General features: G+C 42.2%; 2 protein-coding genes across 3 annotated transcripts in view; one reads left to right on the top strand and one right to left on the bottom strand.

The window, feature by feature from the left end:
* The window catches only part of gucd1 (guanylyl cyclase domain containing 1), a 68,253-nt gene extending 62,123 nt beyond the window's left edge, over nucleotides 1-6,130 (top strand). The window contains exon 7 of the mRNA XM_053680259.1: nucleotides 5,880-6,130. The gene's annotated coding sequence lies outside the window, so the exon portion shown is untranslated. The remainder of the gene's footprint in view (nucleotides 1-5,879) is intronic.
* Nucleotides 1-22,115, bottom strand: part of upb1 (ureidopropionase, beta) — a 120,982-nt gene that overhangs the window by 34,257 nt on the left and 64,610 nt on the right. For both annotated transcript variants that reach the window (XM_017466811.3, NM_001200395.1), the window contains 1 exon segment: nucleotides 18,105-18,266. In XM_017466811.3, the coding sequence (XP_017322300.1) occupies nucleotides 18,105-18,266 (162 nt within the window).

Here is a 22,115-nt window from a genome sequence, read left to right as displayed (position 1 = left end):
ACCCACACATCAGAGTTCCTTAGCACACTGACAGTTTGTCTCTCCTTGCTGAGAATGCTGTTTACAGTGAGTTTCCATGTGCTGGCCATCCTCTCACTGTGATTTCATAGACTTTAGAGAACATTGGGTCATTATGAGTTTCTCTCTGAATAAGAGCATTCGTCACAGGTAGCTGAGTGACTATTTTGGTGTGAAATACATCAGCTGCCTCTGTAGTGCAGTGGTACCTCGGTGGTTAAGTCATTGGGCTACTGATTGTAAGGTCATGAGCTTGGGATAAGGGTGTCTACCGTGGATCGCTCATACAACTACAAGAAGGTCTCCGGGTCGTCCTGCAGTCTCATCTTAGTGAGGGTGACATGGGGCATGGCCCTCGCCAACCTCCACCAGACACAACATCAGGCCCTCCTCCTGATGGACTCCTGAGGACATGATGCCACTTCCTTCTCTCACGGGTTTCGGCACCAGTGTGACAGACTTTAAAGCAGGGCAAGGAGAAGGAAGGCGGAGGCAGGCTGGAAACAACTTAGCTCTCTTTATTTCTCATTTTTTTCTCTTTCTTCCGCTTTTCAGTGTGAGAGACTTTAAAGCTGGGCAAGGAGAAGGAGGGTGGAGGCAGGCTGGAAACAACTTAGCTCTCTTTATTTGCTCCTCACCCCTGCCTCCACGATGAGTTTTCATCTTGTAATTACTAATTAGACAAAGATGTCAACAGGTTTTCCTTGCCAGAAGTTTGTGATTATAGTAATGCGAGCTTGGTGTGAATGAACAGTTATGTCTGCATTGTTGTCTGTTACCATGTCAACAGAGGTGCACCTGGTGATTCCCCTGTTGCCTTAAAATTGGCATATTTAAACAATAGCCTATACCAGTGAGCTATGTGAAATGTACATGCAATGATGGATAAACTAGGCTAATTAGCAAATCAGATAAACTAATTAGTCAAACTATCAAGGAACTTTAACATCTTTCCTCTGTGATAGCTTTTTATATTTCTTGTGGAAAATCCCACTGTTCCCCCATATTCTTGGCCCATGTACTCTGATATTAACGAAGATGACGTATCTCTTTTGTCATATCTAAAATTATATTAGAGTAAGGTTTCAAGGCCATTGTCATTTAATCTCCAGCTTGTCATGATTTCCCCTTGAAGCAGCGTGCTCTAAGCGCGAATGCTTTTCCATTGTTGACAGTAGTGACATCTGGACACGTGTGTTTTGTTTATGTTTCTGTCATGTCTCCTCCCTGTTCTGTCATTGGCTGGGATTTCACGTGTGTCTGTATTGCCCTCAGCTGCTAGCAGTTTAGACGCTGATCATGTCCACATATATACCGCGCGCCTCCCAGCACACAACGCGGAAGATTATCGTAGAGTTAGATTAGTTCATATAGTAGTCATAGTCACGTTCCATGTTTAGAGTTAGTTCACGCTGGGTTATCCGCTCCCAGTTCCTCGTCATAGTTCACGTTTCTCGTTTTGTTTATCGACCCTGTTTTCCGTGACCACGACCTTGATTCATGTTTAACCCTGTGTATGCCTGTTTTCCGATCTCCTGACCTTCGCCTGTTTTGGATTACGTTTATGGATCATGTTTTGGATTTGTCTGCCTGTCTCTCTTTTAAAATAAACAACTGTTCATACTGCACTTGCATCCGTCCTATCTCCGCTCTGTCACGATACGTGACAGAATCTTTCGCCATAACATGGATGCAGCAGGAGGACAGGGGAGACATCACGCTACAATGGGAGTAGCAGGACAATACCTTATCGGGAAATGTTCGGATTACTGGACGCATTTCTTGTCCGTGCAGTTCCCTCAGCGGTACGCGGTTGAACTGCTGCCAGAGACAGCGGGATTGGGGAGCTACTCGCTGGAGTTCCTCTTCAGCTGCCAGGAATGTTTCTGCAGCCTGGCGTATCCCAAGCCTACTAAGAGACAGTGGATCGGGTTCTTGGTGTCCAGGTTTTGCGGTCCGGCCCATGACTGGGCGAAGCAGCTGGTGAGCACTGGGTCCTCTGCCCTCCAGGATGTCACTCAATTTGCAGAACTTTTTATGGAGGAGTTCACGTAACCAGGGCAGCTTCATGGTCTGAATTTACTGGGGTGGAGAGTCAATGGACAGCCCCAGCCTGACCTGCCCTTTAACCTCTATTATGAGGGGATTGACAGGTCAGCCTCCACCAATCCGCTTCAGGTTCCAGCCAACGTGGAGGAGGTGGCACCGACATGCATGTCTGAGGGCTGCAGGAGGGAGACCAAGCTACAATGCCCTACCTGCAAAAAACTGGGTCTCCAGGAAGCATTCTACTGCTCTCATGAATGCTTCAAGAGCAGCTGGTGGGAGCATAAGAAACTCCACCAGAGAGCCCGTGTAGAGATCCAGCCTGGGGTCAACAGGATGACCTCGGAGCGCCCGTCGGAGGTCTCAGCACCTGAGCCCCAGCTGGAGGTGAACCTGGCAACCTCAGAGCTCGAACCTGAGACCCACGAGGAGGTCTCACCCGCCGAGCTCCAGCCAGAGGTCCACATGGCAGAATCAGAGCTCCAGCACGAGACCTACGGGGAGGTCTCAGCTCCGGCGCTCCAGCCTGAGGAACCAAGTTCCGCTAATATCTAAGCCTAACAACCAAGTTCTTCTCACACCCAAGTTTACTGATATGGCCGACCAAGTTCTGCTCACGCCTGAGTCTACTGATATGGCCGACCAAGTTCTGCTCATGCCCAAGTCTAACAACATGGCCGACCACGTTCTGCTCCAGCCCGAGTCTACCGACCCAGTCACCCAAGTTCAGCCCACGCCCAAGTCTACCGACCCGGTCACCCAAGTTCAGCCCACGCCCAAGTCTACCGACCTGGTCGCCCAAGTCTACCGACCCGGTCGCCCAAGTTCAGCCCACGCCCAAGTCTACCGACCCGGTCACTCAAGTTCAGCCCATGCCCAAGTCTACCGACCCAGTCGCCCAAGTTCAGCCCACGCCCAAGTCTACCGACCCGGCCACCCAGGTTCAGTCCACGCCCAAGTCTACCGACCCGGTCACCCAAGTCTACCGACCCGGTCGCCAAGTCTACCGACCTGGTCGCCCAAGTTCAGCCCACGCCCAAAACTACCGACAAGACCACCCAAGTTCTGCCAAAGCCCGAGTCTGCTGACACGCACAGCCAAGGTCTGCTCACGGCCGAGTCTGCTGACACGCACAGCCAAGTTCTGCTCACGCCCGAGTCTGCTGACACGGACAACCAAGCTCTGCTCACGTCCATGTCTGCTGATATGCACAACCAAGTGTCTGTTGAAACAAGCAACCAAGCACTGCTCATGTTACCGTCTGATGACCCAACCAACCAAGTTATGTTCACGCCCAAGTCAGCTGACGGGGACAACCAAGCTCTGCTCACGTCCACGTCTGCTGACATGCACAACCAAGTGTCTGTTGACATGGACAACCAAGCTCTGCTCACATCCCAGTCTGCTGACATGACCAGCCAAGTTCAGCTTGCAGGCTCCGCTGAGTACGTTGCTCTGCCTTCCTGCTCAGCCGAGGACGTCGCTCCGCTTTCATGCTCTGACGAGGACGTCGCCCTGCTTCCCTGCTCTGCTGAGTACAGCGCTCTGTTTCGCTGTTCAGCCGAGGACGTTGCTCTACTTTCATGCTCCGCCGAGGACTTCGCCCAGCCTGTCTGCCCGGCTGTGGTCCTTGCTCAACCTGCCTGCCCGGCTGTGGTCGTCGCTCCGCTTTCATGCTCCGCCGAGGACTTCGCTCAGCCTGCCTGCCCGGCTGTGGACATCGCTCCGCTTACATGCTCCGCCGAGGACTTTGCTCAGCCTGTCTGCCCGGCTGTGGTTATTGCTCTGCCTTCACGCTCCACTGAGGAGTTCGCTCAGCCTGCCTGCCCGGATGTGGTCGTTGCTACGCTTTCCTGCTCCACCGAGGACTTCGCTCAGCCTGCCTGCCTGGCTGTGGACGTCGCTCCGCTTTCATGCTCCGCCGAGGACTTCACTTAGACTGCCTGCTCGGCTGTGGTCATCGCTCTGCCTACCTGTTCAGCCGGGGACGTTGCTCCGCATTCATGCTCCGACGAGGATGTCGCCTTGCTTCCCTGCTCTGCCGAGGACCTTGCTCCGCCGTCCTGCTCCGCCGAGGACGTCGCTCCGCCGTCCTGCTCTGCCGAGGACGTCGCTCAGCCTGTCTGCCCAGCTGTGGTCGTTACTCTGCCTCCCTGTTCAGCCAGGGACGTCGCTCTTCTTCCCTGCGCCGCCAAGAACACCGTGCGGTTTCCTGGCTCTGCTTGGGACATTCAGCCCAGGGGGCCGGGGCCGCCAATGAAATGGGATGTCTCATGGCACTCCGGGAGAAGTGCCTTTTGGGGGGGGTTCTGTCATGATTTCCCCTTGAAGCAGCGTGCTCTAAGCGCGAATGCGCGAGCACCTGCTTTTCCATTGTTGACAGTAGTGACATCTGGACACGTGTGTTTTGTTTATGTTTCTGTCATGTCTCCTCCCTGTTCTGTCATTGGCTGGGATTTCACGTGTGTCTGTATTGCCCTCAGCTGCTAGCAGTTTAGACACTGATCATGTCCACATATATACCGTGCGCCTCCCAGCACACAACACGGAAGATTATCGTAGAGTTAGATTAGTTCATATAGTAGTCATAGTCACGTTCCATGTTTAGAGTTAGTTCACGCTGGGTTATCCGCTCCCAGTTCCTCGTCATAGTTCATGTTTCTCATTTTGTTGCAAAACGCAACATGCATTTTTCCGTTTTGGTTTCTTGAAGCTTCATTTTTTTTGTGCAGCAAAGAAAAAACGGGAAAATGGCATGTTTTTCTGTTGTTTGTTTTTGATTATTAATAATGATTGAAATAACGTTTATTGTTCATTTTTTAAAGTCATTTTTGGAAATGAAAACTGAATGACCAAAAGGTGCACGGACCGCTTCTGAAGCTTTGGCCACTTTGAAAAACAAAGAAAAGAATGAGAATAAAATACAAAGCAAATGCAATCTTGGTCTTGGGGTTGTGGCCTGACGTAAACCGGGTCGTAACACTTGACCGCAATTTATTTATTTTGGAGGAATGTCTTGTTCTTGGAAATATCACTTGTAGAGTTTGGGTACTCAATCCCGGACTCCGGACTGGAGTCCAATTATGAATAAACTCGGACTTGTCACGCACTCGGTTAAATTTTGTACTTGAATTTGACACCGACTATGACATTTTGGACTCTGAGTACAGTCGAGTCCGTGTCATCTTTAACATGAAAAGAAAGATAAAAAATAAATAACAACATAAAATTAAAATAACAAGAAATGAATGAATGTCTCCCTGCCTCACCAGGGGGCTTTCTGTGCCCACACACTTGAAACGCACACACAGAAAGCCGTCTCATCGGTCAATCAATACATACACATCATGTCAAAATGCAGGTCTGGCAGAGTATTCATGCAAACACAGTCACATGTCTTAATTGAATGTAAACAGTTTGGAAAGAAATTGGATGGGTGTCAGTATATTGGATCTGTGCATTAGGTCTTTTTTTAGTGACATTTTTTAGTGACATATTACTGACCGCAGTCTAATAAACCTACTGCTGTCTGTGTCATTAATGTAAATCAAACAACAAAAGACAAAGAGAAAATCACTCACTCATTCATTTGACTGAACAACCTCAGTAAATTTAATATGAATCACTGTATATACTGTCGCGACAGACCGACAGCAGGCGCACATAATGAGAAAGTCGCTCCTTCTCCGACTGCCGCACCGGCACGAAGCGGACAGCCTCGTGCCAAACACACCATCAGCCGGAAGGACTGTCACGGTGGGGCGGGACGGTATCCTCTCACTAATCTCTTTCTCTCTCTCCTTCTCTCCCCAAAGGTGTGAGTGCGGACGAGACCGCCGGGTGGTGAGATCGCTTTCGACGGTGGATGACGGCACGGGAAACCCACGCACACGTCTCGGGAACCCTGACACGCCCTCGAGAACGTCACAACGCCAGCCACACTCCCCACAAAACCCCTCACACTCATACACCCTCACCTCCTCACTACAGACAGCTCCCACACAGACAAATAAAACACCCGTTTTGACTGCAACCTGTCTCTTGTGGGTCTGTGCTCCGCCCTCTCCCGGGCTAATTCCCCTACAATGCTATTTTATTTTACATTTAATTGCTTTATTCAATTTCTGTAGTATTTCTTACTTGAATACTATAGACATGAGAAAATGTATCATCGTAAAATAAGATTATAGTCATAACGCCCACCTCTAAACATTAGCATTTGTTGATTTTAGTCTTGAATTACACATAAAAGGTGAAGGGATTTTTATTATTTTTTTTCATTTCAATTCTTAAACAGAAAATAGTTACAAGAACAGCGCTGTGCTCAGAAATGAGTTTGTTGTTATTCATAGCCAGATTGAAAGCAGTAATAAAGCGTGAAGCTTGTTGTTATGACATGCTGCTAAATGTAACTCTACTCTGTACTCTCTCTCTCTCTCTCTCTCTCAGCCTATATAACTGTGGGGGAGAGGCATCAAATAATTGAAATGTCAACTCAAACTGGAGGACACAGTATAGTGTGATACAATAACAAAACAGGTTATTCTGTATTTCATACACTTGTAATATAATAAACGTTTTACATATTCCTCTATATCCCATTATTTTCTTTTAAAACATTTTTTGATTGGAAACTAGTTGAGGTGCTGATGACATGAAATAAAAATTTTAAATGGCAACGGCAAGATGTAATAGGGTTTTTTTTTTTTTTTTTTTTTTTTTTTTTTTACATTTATGTTACCATTGGTTTGTGAAGGTTAAATATTAATTTAACAACTCAGTGTCGAGTTTACAATTGCAATTAAAACATTTTTTTCAATTTATTACTTTCTGGACTCAGCCGGACTCGACTCGGACTTGGCCATTAAGGACTTGAGTCCAACTCGTTCCTTTTGGACTTGGACTCGATTAGATAAGGACTTGGTCTCGACGCGAACTTGACAAAGGTGGACTCAGACCCAACGTTAATCGCTGGTGTCCTATTTTCTCCACTCGTTGATGATGACCTTCACCGTGTTTAATGGTACATCTAATGTTTTGGAAATTCTTTTGCAAGACTCTCCTGATTGATTCAACAATGAGATCCCTTGAACATGTGTTTGAATGTGTTTAGTTAATTCTTATCACAGTCACATGCCCCATTAGAAAAGCGTGTGCACATAGCTAGGTTTTTTTCCTCTAAAATGTTTATTTGTTCTTCACTTTAATTTTGTTGGTTGCAATATAACATTAAAGTTGGAAAACGAACTGACACAGATCTTGGTTTAACAAAAAGATCACAAAACCCTAAAATTTTAATAGGGGTGTATAGACTTTTTTTACCCACTGTAAATTGCAAAAAAGGAGAGTAACACCTTCCCAGTTTTTACCAAAGAGGGGCAAAATTCCAAAATCATACATCCAGCAACTTTAAAATTAAAGTTGCTGGATGTAAGATTTTGGAATTTTCCCCCTCTCTGGTAAAAACACCATTTGTTACTCTCCAAATGGTGTACAGTGATTTTCCTCATATTTTCCTATAACCTAGGTAGGGAAGATCTAGCTAGTGGGTGTGAATTGGCAAATGACCAAACTGGGAGTAAAGTCGGTAAAAAAGATAGAAAAGTGTAAATAAATAAATAAATAAATAAATAAATAAAATATTCGAACAGTTTCCAATTATTAATTAAAGCAATAAGAAGCCATAGTTTATAGTGATTTTAGAACAGCTAAAGGGTGTTGTTAGGCACAATGTGAAGCAGAGACTTCATAAACTAAACACGCAGCAAGATAAAATGCCATAATTTATTGATAACAATCAATCATTCTTCCATCAAGCAATGTAGTTCTTCAGCATCATTTGGAGGAACAAACAGACTAAACAACACACTGCTTTATACTCGGTTATACTCCAGTCCAGTAGGTGGCATTAATGCACCTTTCAGCTTGATATCAACCGCAATTATTGAAGGAGGAAGAGCTTAATCATACGTTTGGGCACCACATTTGACCATGTAACAGAATGGGTAAAGTGAGTTAGCGAAAACAAAACAATAAGCATTGTAGTCTAGTTTATTATTGTATGTTATCATGCTGCCAAACTGTAATGTATATTTAAAAGAAAACATGATTGTTAAATAACAGATGGTTTCTTAATTGTTGTTTTTTGTTCAGAAACTGGTACTATTAGCATAACAAATACAAAAGGCAACCCTTCAATTTCTCTCTCATTAATTTCAGCATGTCTCCTTTATCTTCCTCCTCTATCCTGTACTCTTTCAACCACTCAACCACATTTAGCCCACCCAGTAAATCTAAATTCACAACAAAATCTGACATTTTGGAACAATTAATTTGGCGCAGTAATACTGATGTAATGAGGTCACAGGTGTGTGTTTAAAGAGTAATTGCAATGGCTTCAAACCTGGGTTAGCCAATCAGATTTAAGGTGAGTAAGCCTAGTTGGGGGGGTGCGTCTTAAAAAGTGTGGAAAGAAAGAGGGTTTGCTTTTACTGTCTTGATCCTGGCCATATGATCTCTGATTGTACGGCTTGGAAACAGAAAACCGCAGATGCTAAATCTAAAAGCGCTGCACTTGTACAAACTGTTCCTGATTTGTTTGTTGATGACACTTTGTCCTATAGTCCGTTTCTTCTAACAGGTTATGTATCTCTAGTTGGCAGTTCTGTAGTTGAGTGCGTACGGATTCTGAGAGATACTGGGTCAGCTGAGTAATTAATTCTGGAGGATATTTTTGGCCTTCTCTGGGGCTTCATATACAAGGTCAAATGTCCTTGTGCGTGGTATTGAGATGGGCTGCGTTAGTGTTCTGTTACACACGGTTAACCTGAAGTCAGAAAATGTTGTTGGACCCTACACTCGTGAACTGCATCAGTGTTGCAGTTGACCATTGTGATCTCTTAAGGGCAAGGGTAGGATACCTGGGATAATGGGGTACTGATGCACAAGTGGGAACCGAAATCTTCAGAAGGAGATGATTGGCAAACAGTATATTAGATCATTCTACCTTCCAATTATTGTTCCCAGCTTTTAAAATTGGCACATGAAAATGTTCTTTATGGACACCTTGGTGTCACAAAAACCTTTCAGCACATCACTAAACATTACTACTGGCCTGGAGTAAAAGCTACCGTGTATAGTTTCTGCCGTTCATGTGACACCTTTCAACATGCAGGTAAACCAAATCAAACCGTTTCAAAAGCTCCTTTTCATCCAATTCCTATCATAGGAGAGCCATTTGAGAAGCTGATCATTGATTGTGTAGGACCCCTTCCAAAGTCAAAACATGGGTACCAGTATATTTTAACAATAATGTGTACTGCAACCCGTTACCTATGTACCATTGCGTATGTTGAACGCACAGGTAGTGCTGAAAGACGTCGTAAGATTTTGCACCACATTTGGTTTGCCCGGAGTACTTCAAACCGATCAGGGGTCAAACATCACTTCAAAAGTGTTTGGGCAGCTATTGAAAGAGGTGGGGATAACACGTCACATGTCTAGTGCATACCACCCCGAGTCACAGTGAGAGTTAGAACACTTTCATCAAACCCTAAAGTCTATGCTCCGCACCTTCAGTATAGAGACCGGAAAAGAGTGTATAGATGGCTTACCATTGCTCATGTTTGCTGTGAAGTGGTCTGTTCAAGAGTCACTAGGATTTAGTCCTGCAGAGCTTGTGTTTGTTCACACTGTTCAAGGCCACTAGAATATGCTAAAAGAGCAGTTAATAGGTAACGGTCTATCTGTCTCTGCTCTAGACTATGTCAGTTATTTTCGAGAGCGTCTGCACAAAGCTTGCGAAGTAGCAAGAACTCATCTAGCTACGGCACAGTCTAAGATGAAAACGTACTTTGACAAAAGAGCAGTACAGCGCAGTTTTCAGCCAGGTGACTCTGTTCTTGTGTTACTTACTGTTCCTGGCTCAGTTCTTCAGGCTGTTTTCTAATGGAAGATTAGTGACAGATTATGTAGTGGGTACCCCCAATCACAGACGTAAGAAGAGAGTATGCCATGTTAATATATTAAAGCACTATGTTGCATGTGAGGTAACTAAACCCTCTGAAACATATATATATATATATATATATATATATATATATATATATATATATATATATATATATATATATATATATATACACTGAGTATACTTCAAATATATATACACACACATATATGTTCATGTACCTTGCAGAACTGCATGAGCCCTTATGGCACACTACAATTCAGTACATTTTTGGTCATTACCTTACTCTGATGACTTGCACTGAATAGAATCAGCCAGGGTTGCATACTCCGGACAGTAGCTGCTGGTAGCCATCCACAAGCAGGCCTCCAAATTATGATCAGTCATTGTGGACCGGTATTTGGACTTAATAATCATTATGTGGGAAAAGGCTGACTCACATAAATCAGTAGAGCCAAATAATGCAGTCAAGGAAGTTGCACATTTCCTCATGTTTGGGTACTTTTCCCCTGTGAGTAAGTTCCAAAACTGTCCATGAGCCCTGGACTTAAGCTGAATGTGTCTGTAGTTTCAAAATCTCATCCTCCACTTCAGAAGAGTTCAGGTGAAATACTGGGAGCTAGGTTTTGTCAATGAAGTCTTTAAAAGACTGAAAAATGTCCTCTCCCCACGTCTGTTCTTTCATGGGCAGTATTGTTAACAGCTCTTCTTTTGCAGTCATATCTGTAAACACCATACGAATAAAAACGCACAACTGGGCTGTATCACTTACGTCCGTAGACTCGTCCAATTGCAGTGAGAAACACTCGCAATCTGCGATGTCCTTCCAAAGCTGTTGTGTCAAATCCTCGGCCATGACTTCACAGTGCCGTGTAACTGTACTTTTTGATAGCTGGAGAGCTTTGATTGAAGGTAATATTTGGGTTTTGTTTTTAAAGTCCCGAAAAAATGAGTCAGCTGCGTCTACGAATGCCTCTTTTATCATCTCTCCGTCTTGGAATGACTTCTTGTGTTTAATGATGGAGTGACTCACCCAGAACAATGCTTCGGTGGCTGCCTTAGCATTTGAAGTCAGTCGTGAGAAAAATGACTGCTGTCCGGACAACTGTGGTTTTAGTTCCTTTACCTTCCTCTTTCTCAGCTCGCTTTTCGGAGGGAAGTCAGTGTCGTAGTTTTTATGAACAGTCCTAAAGTGCCGCTCCACAGTTCCCTTTTTCGGAATAGCAATGGTAGCTTGGCAGATCAGACAAACGCACTTCGAATATGACATTGTGAAAAAAAAATCGTCCTCCCATTCCGCATGGACGTGATAAGTCTTCGGTTTCTTGGTTGATCCCGCTACCTCACTCATTTTGTACCCTTTCTTCAGTAGGAATAAATTGGAAAGTTAACAGTGATTTCGCTCGCTAGCCTTTAGGAGTAGCTGGCGCAATTGATCGCACACGCGTGGTGAGAGAAAAGATGAGATCTCAGACTGGCTGCCCTGTACGTCAACGCTAACATCTATTTTTTTTCTAATGGCGATCTACCCGCACTTCCTTTGCAATTGACGTATTGGGCACCCCTGGTCTAAAGCCTGTGTTGCAGTAGTTCCTGCATACGTTCCTGATGATGGTGATGGATTGATGCTAGCTGAACCTCAAACCCATGGGGTGCGTTTGAAAAATTCAGCTATACTGGGTAATCTAGATTCACATTTGTCCTATTTACCTAAGAGTCAGCATGACAATATTGTAAAATTGTTACAAATATATCATGCCCTGTTCTCTGATGTTCCTGGAAGAACCAGTGTGTTCCCATCAAACTGCACCTGAACAGAGTAAACCCTGCAATACGGGAGATCATGAAGGCTGAAGTAGATTACCTGCTTCAAAATGGGCTGGCTGTACCCAGCCAAAGTCCCTGGAGTTCTCCCTGCTTGCTGGTCCCGAAGCCCAATTCCTCTTTTTGTTTTTGTACAGACTACTGAAAGGTAAATAGTGTCACAAAGCCTGATTCCTTTCCCTTACCACGTATGGAAGATTGCATGGATAGAGTTGGTGCTTCAAAGTTTGTCACTAAATTAGACATTAAATGTGTATTGGCAGGTCCTGTTACCTGCATGTGCATGTGAGATCTCTGCATTTGTAACTCCAGACAACTTCCTGCAGTAAAATTGTATGGCCTTTAGGATGCAAAACGCTCCAGCAACATTACAAAGGCTCATGCAGAAAGTTTTGTCTGGGTTGCATACCTGTGAAGCTTATTTGGATAACATCGTGGTCTATTCAAGTGACTGGGAAGACCACCTCTGTAGCTTGGGGAGTCTGTTTAGCGGGCTGAGTGATGCTCAGCTAACCATTAATTTAGCCAAGTGTAACTTTGTTAAAGCTGTGGTAACTTGCCTTTGAAAAAAAGTGGGTCAAGTTTATGTAAAGCCTGTTACAGCTACAGGTAGCTGCTATTATTGAATTTCCTACTCCTAGTACCAAACATCAGTTACGACAGTTTTTGGGAATGGTGGGGTACTATCGTGGCTTTTGTAAAAACTTTGCAACGTTAGTGTTTCCCCTTACTGACCTGCTTAATACTATGAAGAAATTCATTTGGAGTCCTCAGTATGCAAGTGCTGTGGGAGCTGGTGCAGTCCTGCTGCAGGAGGACAGTGCTGGAATAACACCCTGTCTGTTACTTCTCTAAGAAGTTCTCAAAAAGCCAACAAAACTACAGTACCATCGAGAAGGAGGCTCTAGTGATGGTGCTCAGACATTTTGAAGAGGTAGTGTATTCTTCTTGTTGTTTATACTGACCATAACCCTCTTGTTTTTCTCCCTCACATGTGCAATGTAAATCAGTGTTTGATGCACAGGTCAGTTTGTTTACAAGAATATAACATGAATATTCAACATAAAGTCTCAGAGAATGTGGTGGCGGATGCACTCCAAAACCAGCCCGCTAGAGGGTTCAATCCGGCCCGTAGGATGAATTTTGAAAGTGAAAAACAAAATGCATAAAAGATATGCATAAATGCTATTCCTAAATTATACGCTAGGGGCGCACTGTTTTAGTCAGAGTAAAAGACGTGGCACAACTCGGGGACTCGGACCAAACAGCAGATGGTGGCAATGTGCCTTCTGCTGTTTGTTATTACAGTGTAAACTGCCCTATTTTCTACTCAGACAAATTTGCCTCAGTAGGCTTAAACACATTTTATCATTATCTCTTGCCAGAGTATCCCAAATTAACAGCCCTGGCAGCAAAAGTGTTGTGCATGTTTGGGACAACCTACCTTTGTGAACAGGTTTTCTCAGTAATGAACATCAATAAAACAAAATTGCGCTCAAGGCTCACACACAAACACTTAAATGACATTCTGAGATTGGCTGCTACTCAGGACATTCTGATATTGATGCACTTGTGCAGACCAAAAGATGCCAAGTTTCAGGAGCAAAAACAAAGTAGTCTAGACATGACTAACTCCTTTAAAATGCTGCTTCAGACACTACATTGCACTTAAAGAATACAGTTCTGTGAAAATGAATCCTTGCTGTAGTAATAGTTAAAAAATGTGCAATTTAATGTTAGTCAACAGCTTCACTACAAAAGAGTTTGGTTTGGTGGAATCCTATTGTTCATGCAATGCCATAAATTTTAAAGTGCAGTACTATATTTTTCAGTTCCAAATACCTGTGACTTAAAGTTTTTTGTATTTGTACAAACACTGTGACCAGTTGTAATGCACATATGTAAATGATAATCAGAAGCAAATTGCACATGTTTGTCTTAAGAAATCTGAGGTTGTTCACAATATGTTTTGTAAAAGGATATTTCATTAAATATGAAGAATTTCCTAATGTACTTGTACTTCTTTGCATGAAAACAAAGGGGAAAACATGGACTTATTGTTATTTATAGGTAATTATGCTATGATTTTACTGGCCTGGCCCACTTGACATCTAATTAGTCTGTATGTGGCCCCTGAACTAAAATGAGTTTAACACCCCTGCTCTAGAGCCTGCAACATGGATGGTGATTGAGGTGTTACTGTATGTGTGAAAGAAATTTAAGTATTTACGAGACACAGGTTGTAAATTTGGTGATGGGGTTGTTACGTCCCAGGGCATAATTATTTTCTTTTACTAGATGCGTGCACTTTTTTTGTGTGTTTTCCTCTCTCTCGCTTTCTCTCTCCTCTCTCTTCTCACTGCAAAGCTTAATGGAGACCAGCGGACTCTATTTACCATCAATGGCTGGCTTGCTCTGATTGGCTGCAGGAGGGCTTGAGGATAAACCTGGAGAGGAACTGCAGTTTGGAAAGGCCTTTGTTTGTCTCCAGGCTGCTGAGGTTGGCTTCTCCTGTACCAGATCCTAGCAACTGTGCTGTTGTGTGTTTTTCCCTTGTGTACAACATATTGTTGGCTAAAGTAAATTTGGTAATGTTTAAGTTGTTGGTTAAGTTCACTGACATTTAGGAAGCTGTTGATAATTTTATTATTATTTTGGAAATGGTAGGGAGGCGGATGCCTTTTTTTTCCTGCTCCTGTTTTCTCCTGTGTTTGGTTAGAGAGGGAGGAAGGGAAGAATTTTGTTGTTAATTTTATTTTATTTTATTGAAAGTTGAGGAAAGTTGAGTTTATTGAAAGGAGAGGAGTGCTCTTGGTTGCCTTTTACATGTTTTCATTAAAATTGCTTTTCCTAATAGGTACGCTTGTTACTGCTTCCTTGACCCTAGACAGCGGAGGGATGTAACATAATCAAGGACCTGAACTATCTGTTTGATAAGAATTAACTATAAATCTTTGACAATCACTATAAACAATATAGCCTATATTTACAAGAAAAACTATAAACTGGATTTAACAACACCCTGATTTTTGTCAGGAACACTTTTCTAGAGTTTATGGGTTATACAGTAGTGCTTGAAAGTTTGTGAACTCTTTACAATATTTTATACATCTGCATAAATATGACCTAAAACATCAGCAGATTTGCACACAAGTCCTAAAAATAAACAAAGAGAATCCAGTTAAATAAATGAGACAAATATTATACTTGGTCATCTATTTATTGAGGAAAAAGATCCAGTATTACATATCTGTGAGTGGCAGAAATATGTGAACCTCTGGATTAGCAGCTTAGTTTGAAGGTGAAATTAGAGACAGGTGTTTTCAATCAATGGGATGAAAATTGGGTGTAAGTGAGCACTCTTTTATTTCTAGATCACGACTCTATCAAAGTCTGATCTTCACAACATATTTGTGGAAGTGTATCATAAAATTTCTGAGGACCTCAGAAAAAGAGTTGTTGATGCTCATCAGGCTGGAGAAGGTTATGAAACCATCTCTAAGAGTTTGGAATCCAGCAATCCACAATCAGACAGATTGTGTAAAAATGGAGGAAATTCAAGACCATTGTTACCCTTCCCAGGAGTGGAGACCAAAAAAGATCACTCCAAGAGCAAGATATGTAATAATCCACGAGGTCACAAAGGAAGCCAGATTAATTTCTAAGCAACTAAAGGTCTCTCTCACACTGGCTATTGTTAATGTTCAAGAGTCCACCATCAGGAGAACACTGAACAACAATGGTGTGTATGGTAGGGTTGCAAGGAGAACCACTGCTCTCCAAAATTAACATTGCTGTCCTTCTGCAGTTTGCTAAAAAAAAAAAAAATCACTTGCACAAGCCAGAAGGTTATTGTAAAAATATTCTGTGGACAGATGAGACCAAAATATAACTTTTTGGTTTAAATGAGATGCGTTGTTTATGGAGAAAGGAAAACGGTGCATTCTAGCATAAGAACCTTATCCCATCTGTGAAACATGGTGGTGGTAGAATCATAGTTTGGGCCTGTTTTGCTACAGTTGGGCCTGGACAACTTATGTTCCCATTTTACATGTAATAGAACATAGATTGATTAACGGCACGTCATTACGTCACCGCGCCACACCGTCCGATGTTCCCTCCAGAATTTCACGTATCAACATACAGTTCGTCTTCGTTATGGCACCGTATACAGTTTTGGGTGTTTTTATTTAAAATTTTTACGAACGCATCAAGTGCGGTTAATTATTTGCTATACGTGCAAATAGACGACTGCTTGAAGCAGTGGGCTGCATCCCAAACAGCATACTTTCCTACTATATAGTAGCCGAGATACGTGTATTTCGCCTACTATATAGTAGGTAAGTACGCGGTTTCAGACGCAGCCGTGCTCTCTTCTTTGTTGTAAAACTGCCGTGTGTGATCGTGTCCTGTCACAAAATGCGGTGAAAACTCCCACACAACGTTAATAGTGTGATTAAGTTGTTTACATGTCTGTAATACATGTCGATAATGCGACAAAAACAGGAGTACTCCACATCTCTTAATTCGATTTGTGTTTACTTCGAGTATGACTTTAATCAGATTAAGGTAATAAAAAATTGCTGTTACATGGTAGTTTCTTAATCAGAGTATTGTCTTAATTGGGTTAATATTGGATTATTGTTGTCCATGTAAACATTCTGATTGACCCTAAGTACCCAAGTCATTCTACTAAAGAATGGTTAAAGAAGAATAAAGTTAAAGTTTTGGAATTGTCAAAGTCAAAGTCCTGACCTTAATCCAATAGAGATTAAGAACTTGAAGGAAGCAGTTAATGTCAGGAAACCCATCAACATTCCAGAGTTGAAGCTGTTCTGTACTGAGGAATGGGCTACAATTCCTTGAAGCCGATATGCAGGACTGATCAACCGGAAACGTTTAGTTGCAGTCATTGCTGCACTGGGTCACACCATCTATCCATCTTCTATACCGCTTATCCTCTTCAGGGTCACGGGGGAACCTGGAGCCTATCCCAGGGAGCATCGGGCACAAGGCGGGGTACACCCTGGACAGAGTGCCAATCCATCGCAGGGAACAATCACATACACATTCACACACTGGGTCACACCAGATACTGAAAGCAAAGGTTCACATACTTTTGCCACTCAAAGATATGTAATACTGGATCATGAGATTTTCATCTCATTTGATTAACCGTCTTCTATTTATCTACTTTTAGGACGTGTATGAAAATCTGATGCTGTTTTAGGCCATTTATGCAGAAATATAGACAATTCGCAAACTTTTAAGCACCACTGTGCTTAACAACTGTGAAAAACAACTTCCCCGGGCTGAGCTGTGAGTGATCCTCTGCAATAATAGGATCCCTGCTCAGATGAGATAAGAATAAACTATACTGCTTCAGGTGAACATCAAGACATGCAGTAGATAAACCATTTAGAGCAAGAACTTTTCAGAGCAAGAAAAATTCCAGGTAGATTAAATAAGAATATTTTGTGGACTTGTCTTCATAGAACTAAAGCAGACTGGAACATTCTGAGCTAATTCTGAGTTAAGTGTACATGAATACTCCAAAGAACTTGATGAAGTGAACGAATGCTTCCCCATTTCAAAGAAAGAAACAAAAGTAGGGACAAAGAACTATCACCCTAGTATAATGATCACACTCAGGCTTTAAAACAGGGAAACTTGTTTGGAAATGAGAAAATGGCTGTTTCATAACATCACAGGTTTTGGATAAGAATGGGAGGACAACAACAGGTCTATAGTTAAAAAAAATTATGAGAGTGGATGTCTTAAGTAGAGGAGTGCCTTAAGCCAAAATCAAGCTGGAAGGAACCAGATTATTTACTGATACAATCTGATATTGCATCAATCATAGTTAACATATAATGCAAGGTCGCCAAGGATGAGTTGTCAGATGGTTTGTGATCATTAGTGTCACAAATTCTTCGTCAGAAAGCGGCCACTGAATGGTGGTTACTGAAAGGTGACTGGCCAGAGGGATGACTGAAGGGTGACTGAATGTTCTTTAAGTAATGCCTTATAAAGTATAAAAGTAAAGTATACAGTATGAAAAGAAAAGTGATAGGAATCATCCAAAAGCATATTAGTTAAAAATAAACAGACAAGCAAGACATTGCTTAAAAACATATAAAATCAGTGAATGCTGTATTGTGCTTCTTCACCGGATTCCTTCACCTGACACTTGTCTTTGTGCAACAGGCACTGTGTAACTGATGGAGCAAATAAGAGTCAAACTGACCTCATTGAAGTCTCCCACACGTGGAATATGATTTTTCCGGCTTTTTCCCAGGACAGTCCCAGTATTTGAGACAACAACTGCTGTGTTCCACAGTGTTCCTCCATGGATCTCATCCCTCTCCAGAATGGGAGACACTACCACCATGTTGTATTTTTTTGCCAACTACAATTAAAAAGGAATACCGATTATTTATTGTTAATTAAATAAATGTACATTTTCCCTTTCTGTACAACCTTTTTTCCTTTCTTTGATTGTGCTAGAATACATATCACCTGTTTAGCTAATAAAACAGTAGATCTTAGCATTATACAGGACAAAAAGTGAAGGAGAATTTTTTGGACTGAGAACAAGAGTGAACTATAACTGAGAAGATTTGATGCATGCAAGTGTGTTTGACAATAACAGTGACTAAATTTGGAATTAATGCTTAGATAGTAGAGCTATGCTTATATCCTATCTCAATTTTAAAAACTTAATATCATGATTTTGTCAAACATCATAGCAATATGTACCCAGAAAAGGTAAAAATAAGAGATAAACAGGCTAGCTAAATTTTCCAGTGAACCAGAAGACTTTGGTTCTAGCTAAGTAATGTTAGTTACAAATTCATCAGACAGACTGCTAGGCTAGTTAACAAGAACAAACATATGGTATTTTATGTTATCGGCTGGTTACCAGCTGTAAGAACCAGAGACAGAAGCAGAAGAACCTAGTAATAGAGCAGACTGAAGGAGAAACAAATGGTACTCCTTTTCACATTCTAACCTTTCTAGTCTGCACTACTTACATTATTCTATTGTAAATAATTATATAAAGAGTCTTTATTTATTACATATACACAGTGAAATTATTTTCTTCGCATATATTTTAGGAAGTTGCAGGGTCTGCCATGATACAGCACCCCTGGAGCAGAGAGGGCCTTGCTCAAGGGCTCAAGCAGCTTGGCAGTGAACCACTGACCTTCTGATCAGTAACCCAGTGCATTAACCGCCAAGCCACCACTGTGGCTATAAATATTGTAAATCACTGTTACTGCTCCAGGACAAAACTGGATTTACTGTCAAAGGTCCACATTTAAGTGACTAGAATCTCTTTGTATTAGTATAAATTAAAATACACTTTTATTCTAAAGAAGGCTGCCTATTGTAGATATTCCTGCAAAATGAGAAAGCAAAAAACATAAACCACATAATGCAACCCAGTCTCACAGAAAAAATGTTCACATACAACTTATATACAGCACCTTGTAGGCAATGAATGTCAGTGTCAAAAATACATGATGTATATCAATGTGTCATATATCATTTGAACACTCTGTAGGTCACGTTCTGCACCCTGGCAACTTAACCATGTCCACAACTCCACTACTCTCACGAATCCCTTCAGATCAAAATGCTCTTCATTATTTTCATTTTCTGTTTCTTTCGATACCCCTTGTGTTGTATCTGTGTCATTCCATCTGTTACTTGTTTAGTTCATGATCAGTCTGTGTATTTACAGTACATCCGGAAAGTATTCACAGCGCTCCACTTTTTCCACATTTTGTTATGTTACAGCCTTATTCCAGTATGGATTAAATTCATTATTTTCCTCAAAATTCTACAAACAATACCCCATAATGACAACATGAAAGTAGTTTGTTTGAAATCTTTGCAAATTTATTAAAAATAAAAAACAAAAAAAAGCACATTTACATAAGTATTCACAGCCTTTGCTCAATACTCTGTTGAAGCACCTTTGGTACCAATTACAGCCTCAAATCTTTTTGAGTATGATGCTAAAAGCTCGGCACACCTATTTTTGGGCAATTTTTCCCATTCTTCTTTGCAGGACCTCTCGAGCTACATTAGGTTGGATGGGGAGCATCGGTGCACAGCCATTTTCAGATCTCTCCAGAGATGTTCAATCGGGTTCAAGTCTGGGCTCTGGCTGGGCCACTCAAGGACATTCAGAGTTGTCCTTTAGCCACTCCTTTTTTATCTTGGCTGTGTGCTTAGGGTCGTTGCCCTGTTGGAAGATAAACCTTCACCCCAGTCTGAGGTCCAGAGCGCTCTGGAGCAGGTTTTCATCAAGGTTGTCTCTGTACATTGCTGCATTCATCTTTCCCTCGATCCTAACTAGTCTTCCAGTTCCTGCCGCTGAAAAACATCCCCACAGCATGATGCTTCCACCACCATGCTTCACTGTAGGGATGGTATTGCCAGGTGATGAGTGGTGCCTGGTTTCCTCCAGACATGACGCTTGTCATTCATTCCAAAGAGTTCAATCTTTGTTTCATCATTGTCTGAGAGTCCTTCAGGTGCCTTTTGGCAAACTCCAGGTGGGCTGTCATGTGCCTTTTACTGAGGAGTGGCTTCCATCTGGCCACTCTACCATACAGACCTGATTGGTGGAGTGCTGCAGAGATGGTTGTTCTTCTGGAAGGTTCTCCACTCTCCACAGAGATACACTGGAGCTCTGTCAGAGTGACCATCAGGTTTTTGGTCACCTCCCTGACTCCCTTTTCCCCCTATCGCTCAGTTTGGCCGGGCAGCCGGCTCTAGGAAGAGTCCTGGTGGTTCCAAACTTCTTCCATTTACGGATGATGGAGGCCACTGTGCTCATTGGGACCTTCAATGCTGCAGAAATGTTTCTGTACCCTTCCCCAGATCTGTGCCTCGATACAATCCTGCCTCGGAGGTCTACAGACAGTTCCTTGGACTTCATGGCTTGGTTTGTGCTCTGACATGCATTGTTAACTGTGGGACCTTACATTGACAGGTGTGTGCCTTTCCAAATCATGTCCAATCAACTGAATTTACCACAGGTGGACTCCAATCAAGTTGTAGAAACAGCTCAAGGATGATCAGTGGGAACAGGATGCACCTGAGCTCAATTTTGAGTGTCATGGCAAAGGTTGTGAATACTTATGTACATGTGCTTTTTTTGTCTTTTATTTTTAATAAATTTGCAAAGATTTCAAACAAACTTCTTTCACATTGTCATTATGGGGTATTGTTTGTAAAATTTTTAAGGAAAATAATGAATTTAATCCATATGAGAATAAGGCTGTAACATAACAAAATGTGGAAAAAGTGAAGCGCTGTGAATACTTTCCGGATGCACTGTAAATCCTCACTTCTCTGTGTGATTTCGAAGGCTCATTCTATGCATATTCATTTCTAAGCCGTTGTTGACTGTATTAAACCCCCACCCCGGCTTTGACCCTCGCCTGTCTTTTGTGTGTTTGATAATGGATTATCCCTATTTGATGCTTCCCACCTGCCCCATATAAACTACAGGTTGAGAATACATACGCATTTGTATTTGGCTGCATATATACACACGTTACAGAACACAATAAAGGACGGAGCAAATCAATGTGTGCAGCATAAGGACTTTCATGCTGCAGAGCTGCATGAAAACTATAAATTCATCTTAAACCCTCTTTCCCCCTCCCTCCCCTTTCTCTGCAGGTGTTTGTATCCATTGCATTTGCACAAACATTTCCAGTGAGCCTCTCAGTTCCTTTTGATGGCATTGAAAAGCAGGGGTGGGTTTAGTGATTTTGAGCCCTAGGCAAAAGAGAAGAATAATTTGATCGTACACCTGTTTCTCCTTTTGATTATGGATTACATGTTTCTGCCCAATGCTACAGACTTTGACAATGATTTACTTGCCCAAAACAAACGCACTAAAATTTCTCCCTGGCAGCTGTCACATATGATATATTAGATCAATGAAAAATTAAGTGTAGTGCACAAAATCTTTCAGAGAAACAGGACATTTAGGACAAAAGTCCACATCGGCTGTGAGGGGTGGGAAAAAAACTCAGCCAAAAACCTCAATCTACCTATAGAAGAATACATAGCCATGAAAGATCTAAAAAGAAAAGAAATAAATGGCATTGTGATCAAACCTGTGGTTTAAGGTGGTGCAGATCAGAGTTTCCGGTAAATTTTTTTTTTTAAAATCAAGATCTTTCATGGACGTAAGTATCAGATAAAGCCAGGGGATTTTGTCTAGCCCTAA

Source organism: Ictalurus punctatus, chromosome 5, assembly GCF_001660625.3.
Source record: "Ictalurus punctatus breed USDA103 chromosome 5, Coco_2.0, whole genome shotgun sequence".
Classification (NCBI taxonomy): Eukaryota; Metazoa; Chordata; class Actinopteri; order Siluriformes; family Ictaluridae; genus Ictalurus; species Ictalurus punctatus.
The sequence above is the reverse complement of the archived record's forward strand: the minus strand, read 5'-3'. Positions and strand labels throughout refer to the sequence as shown.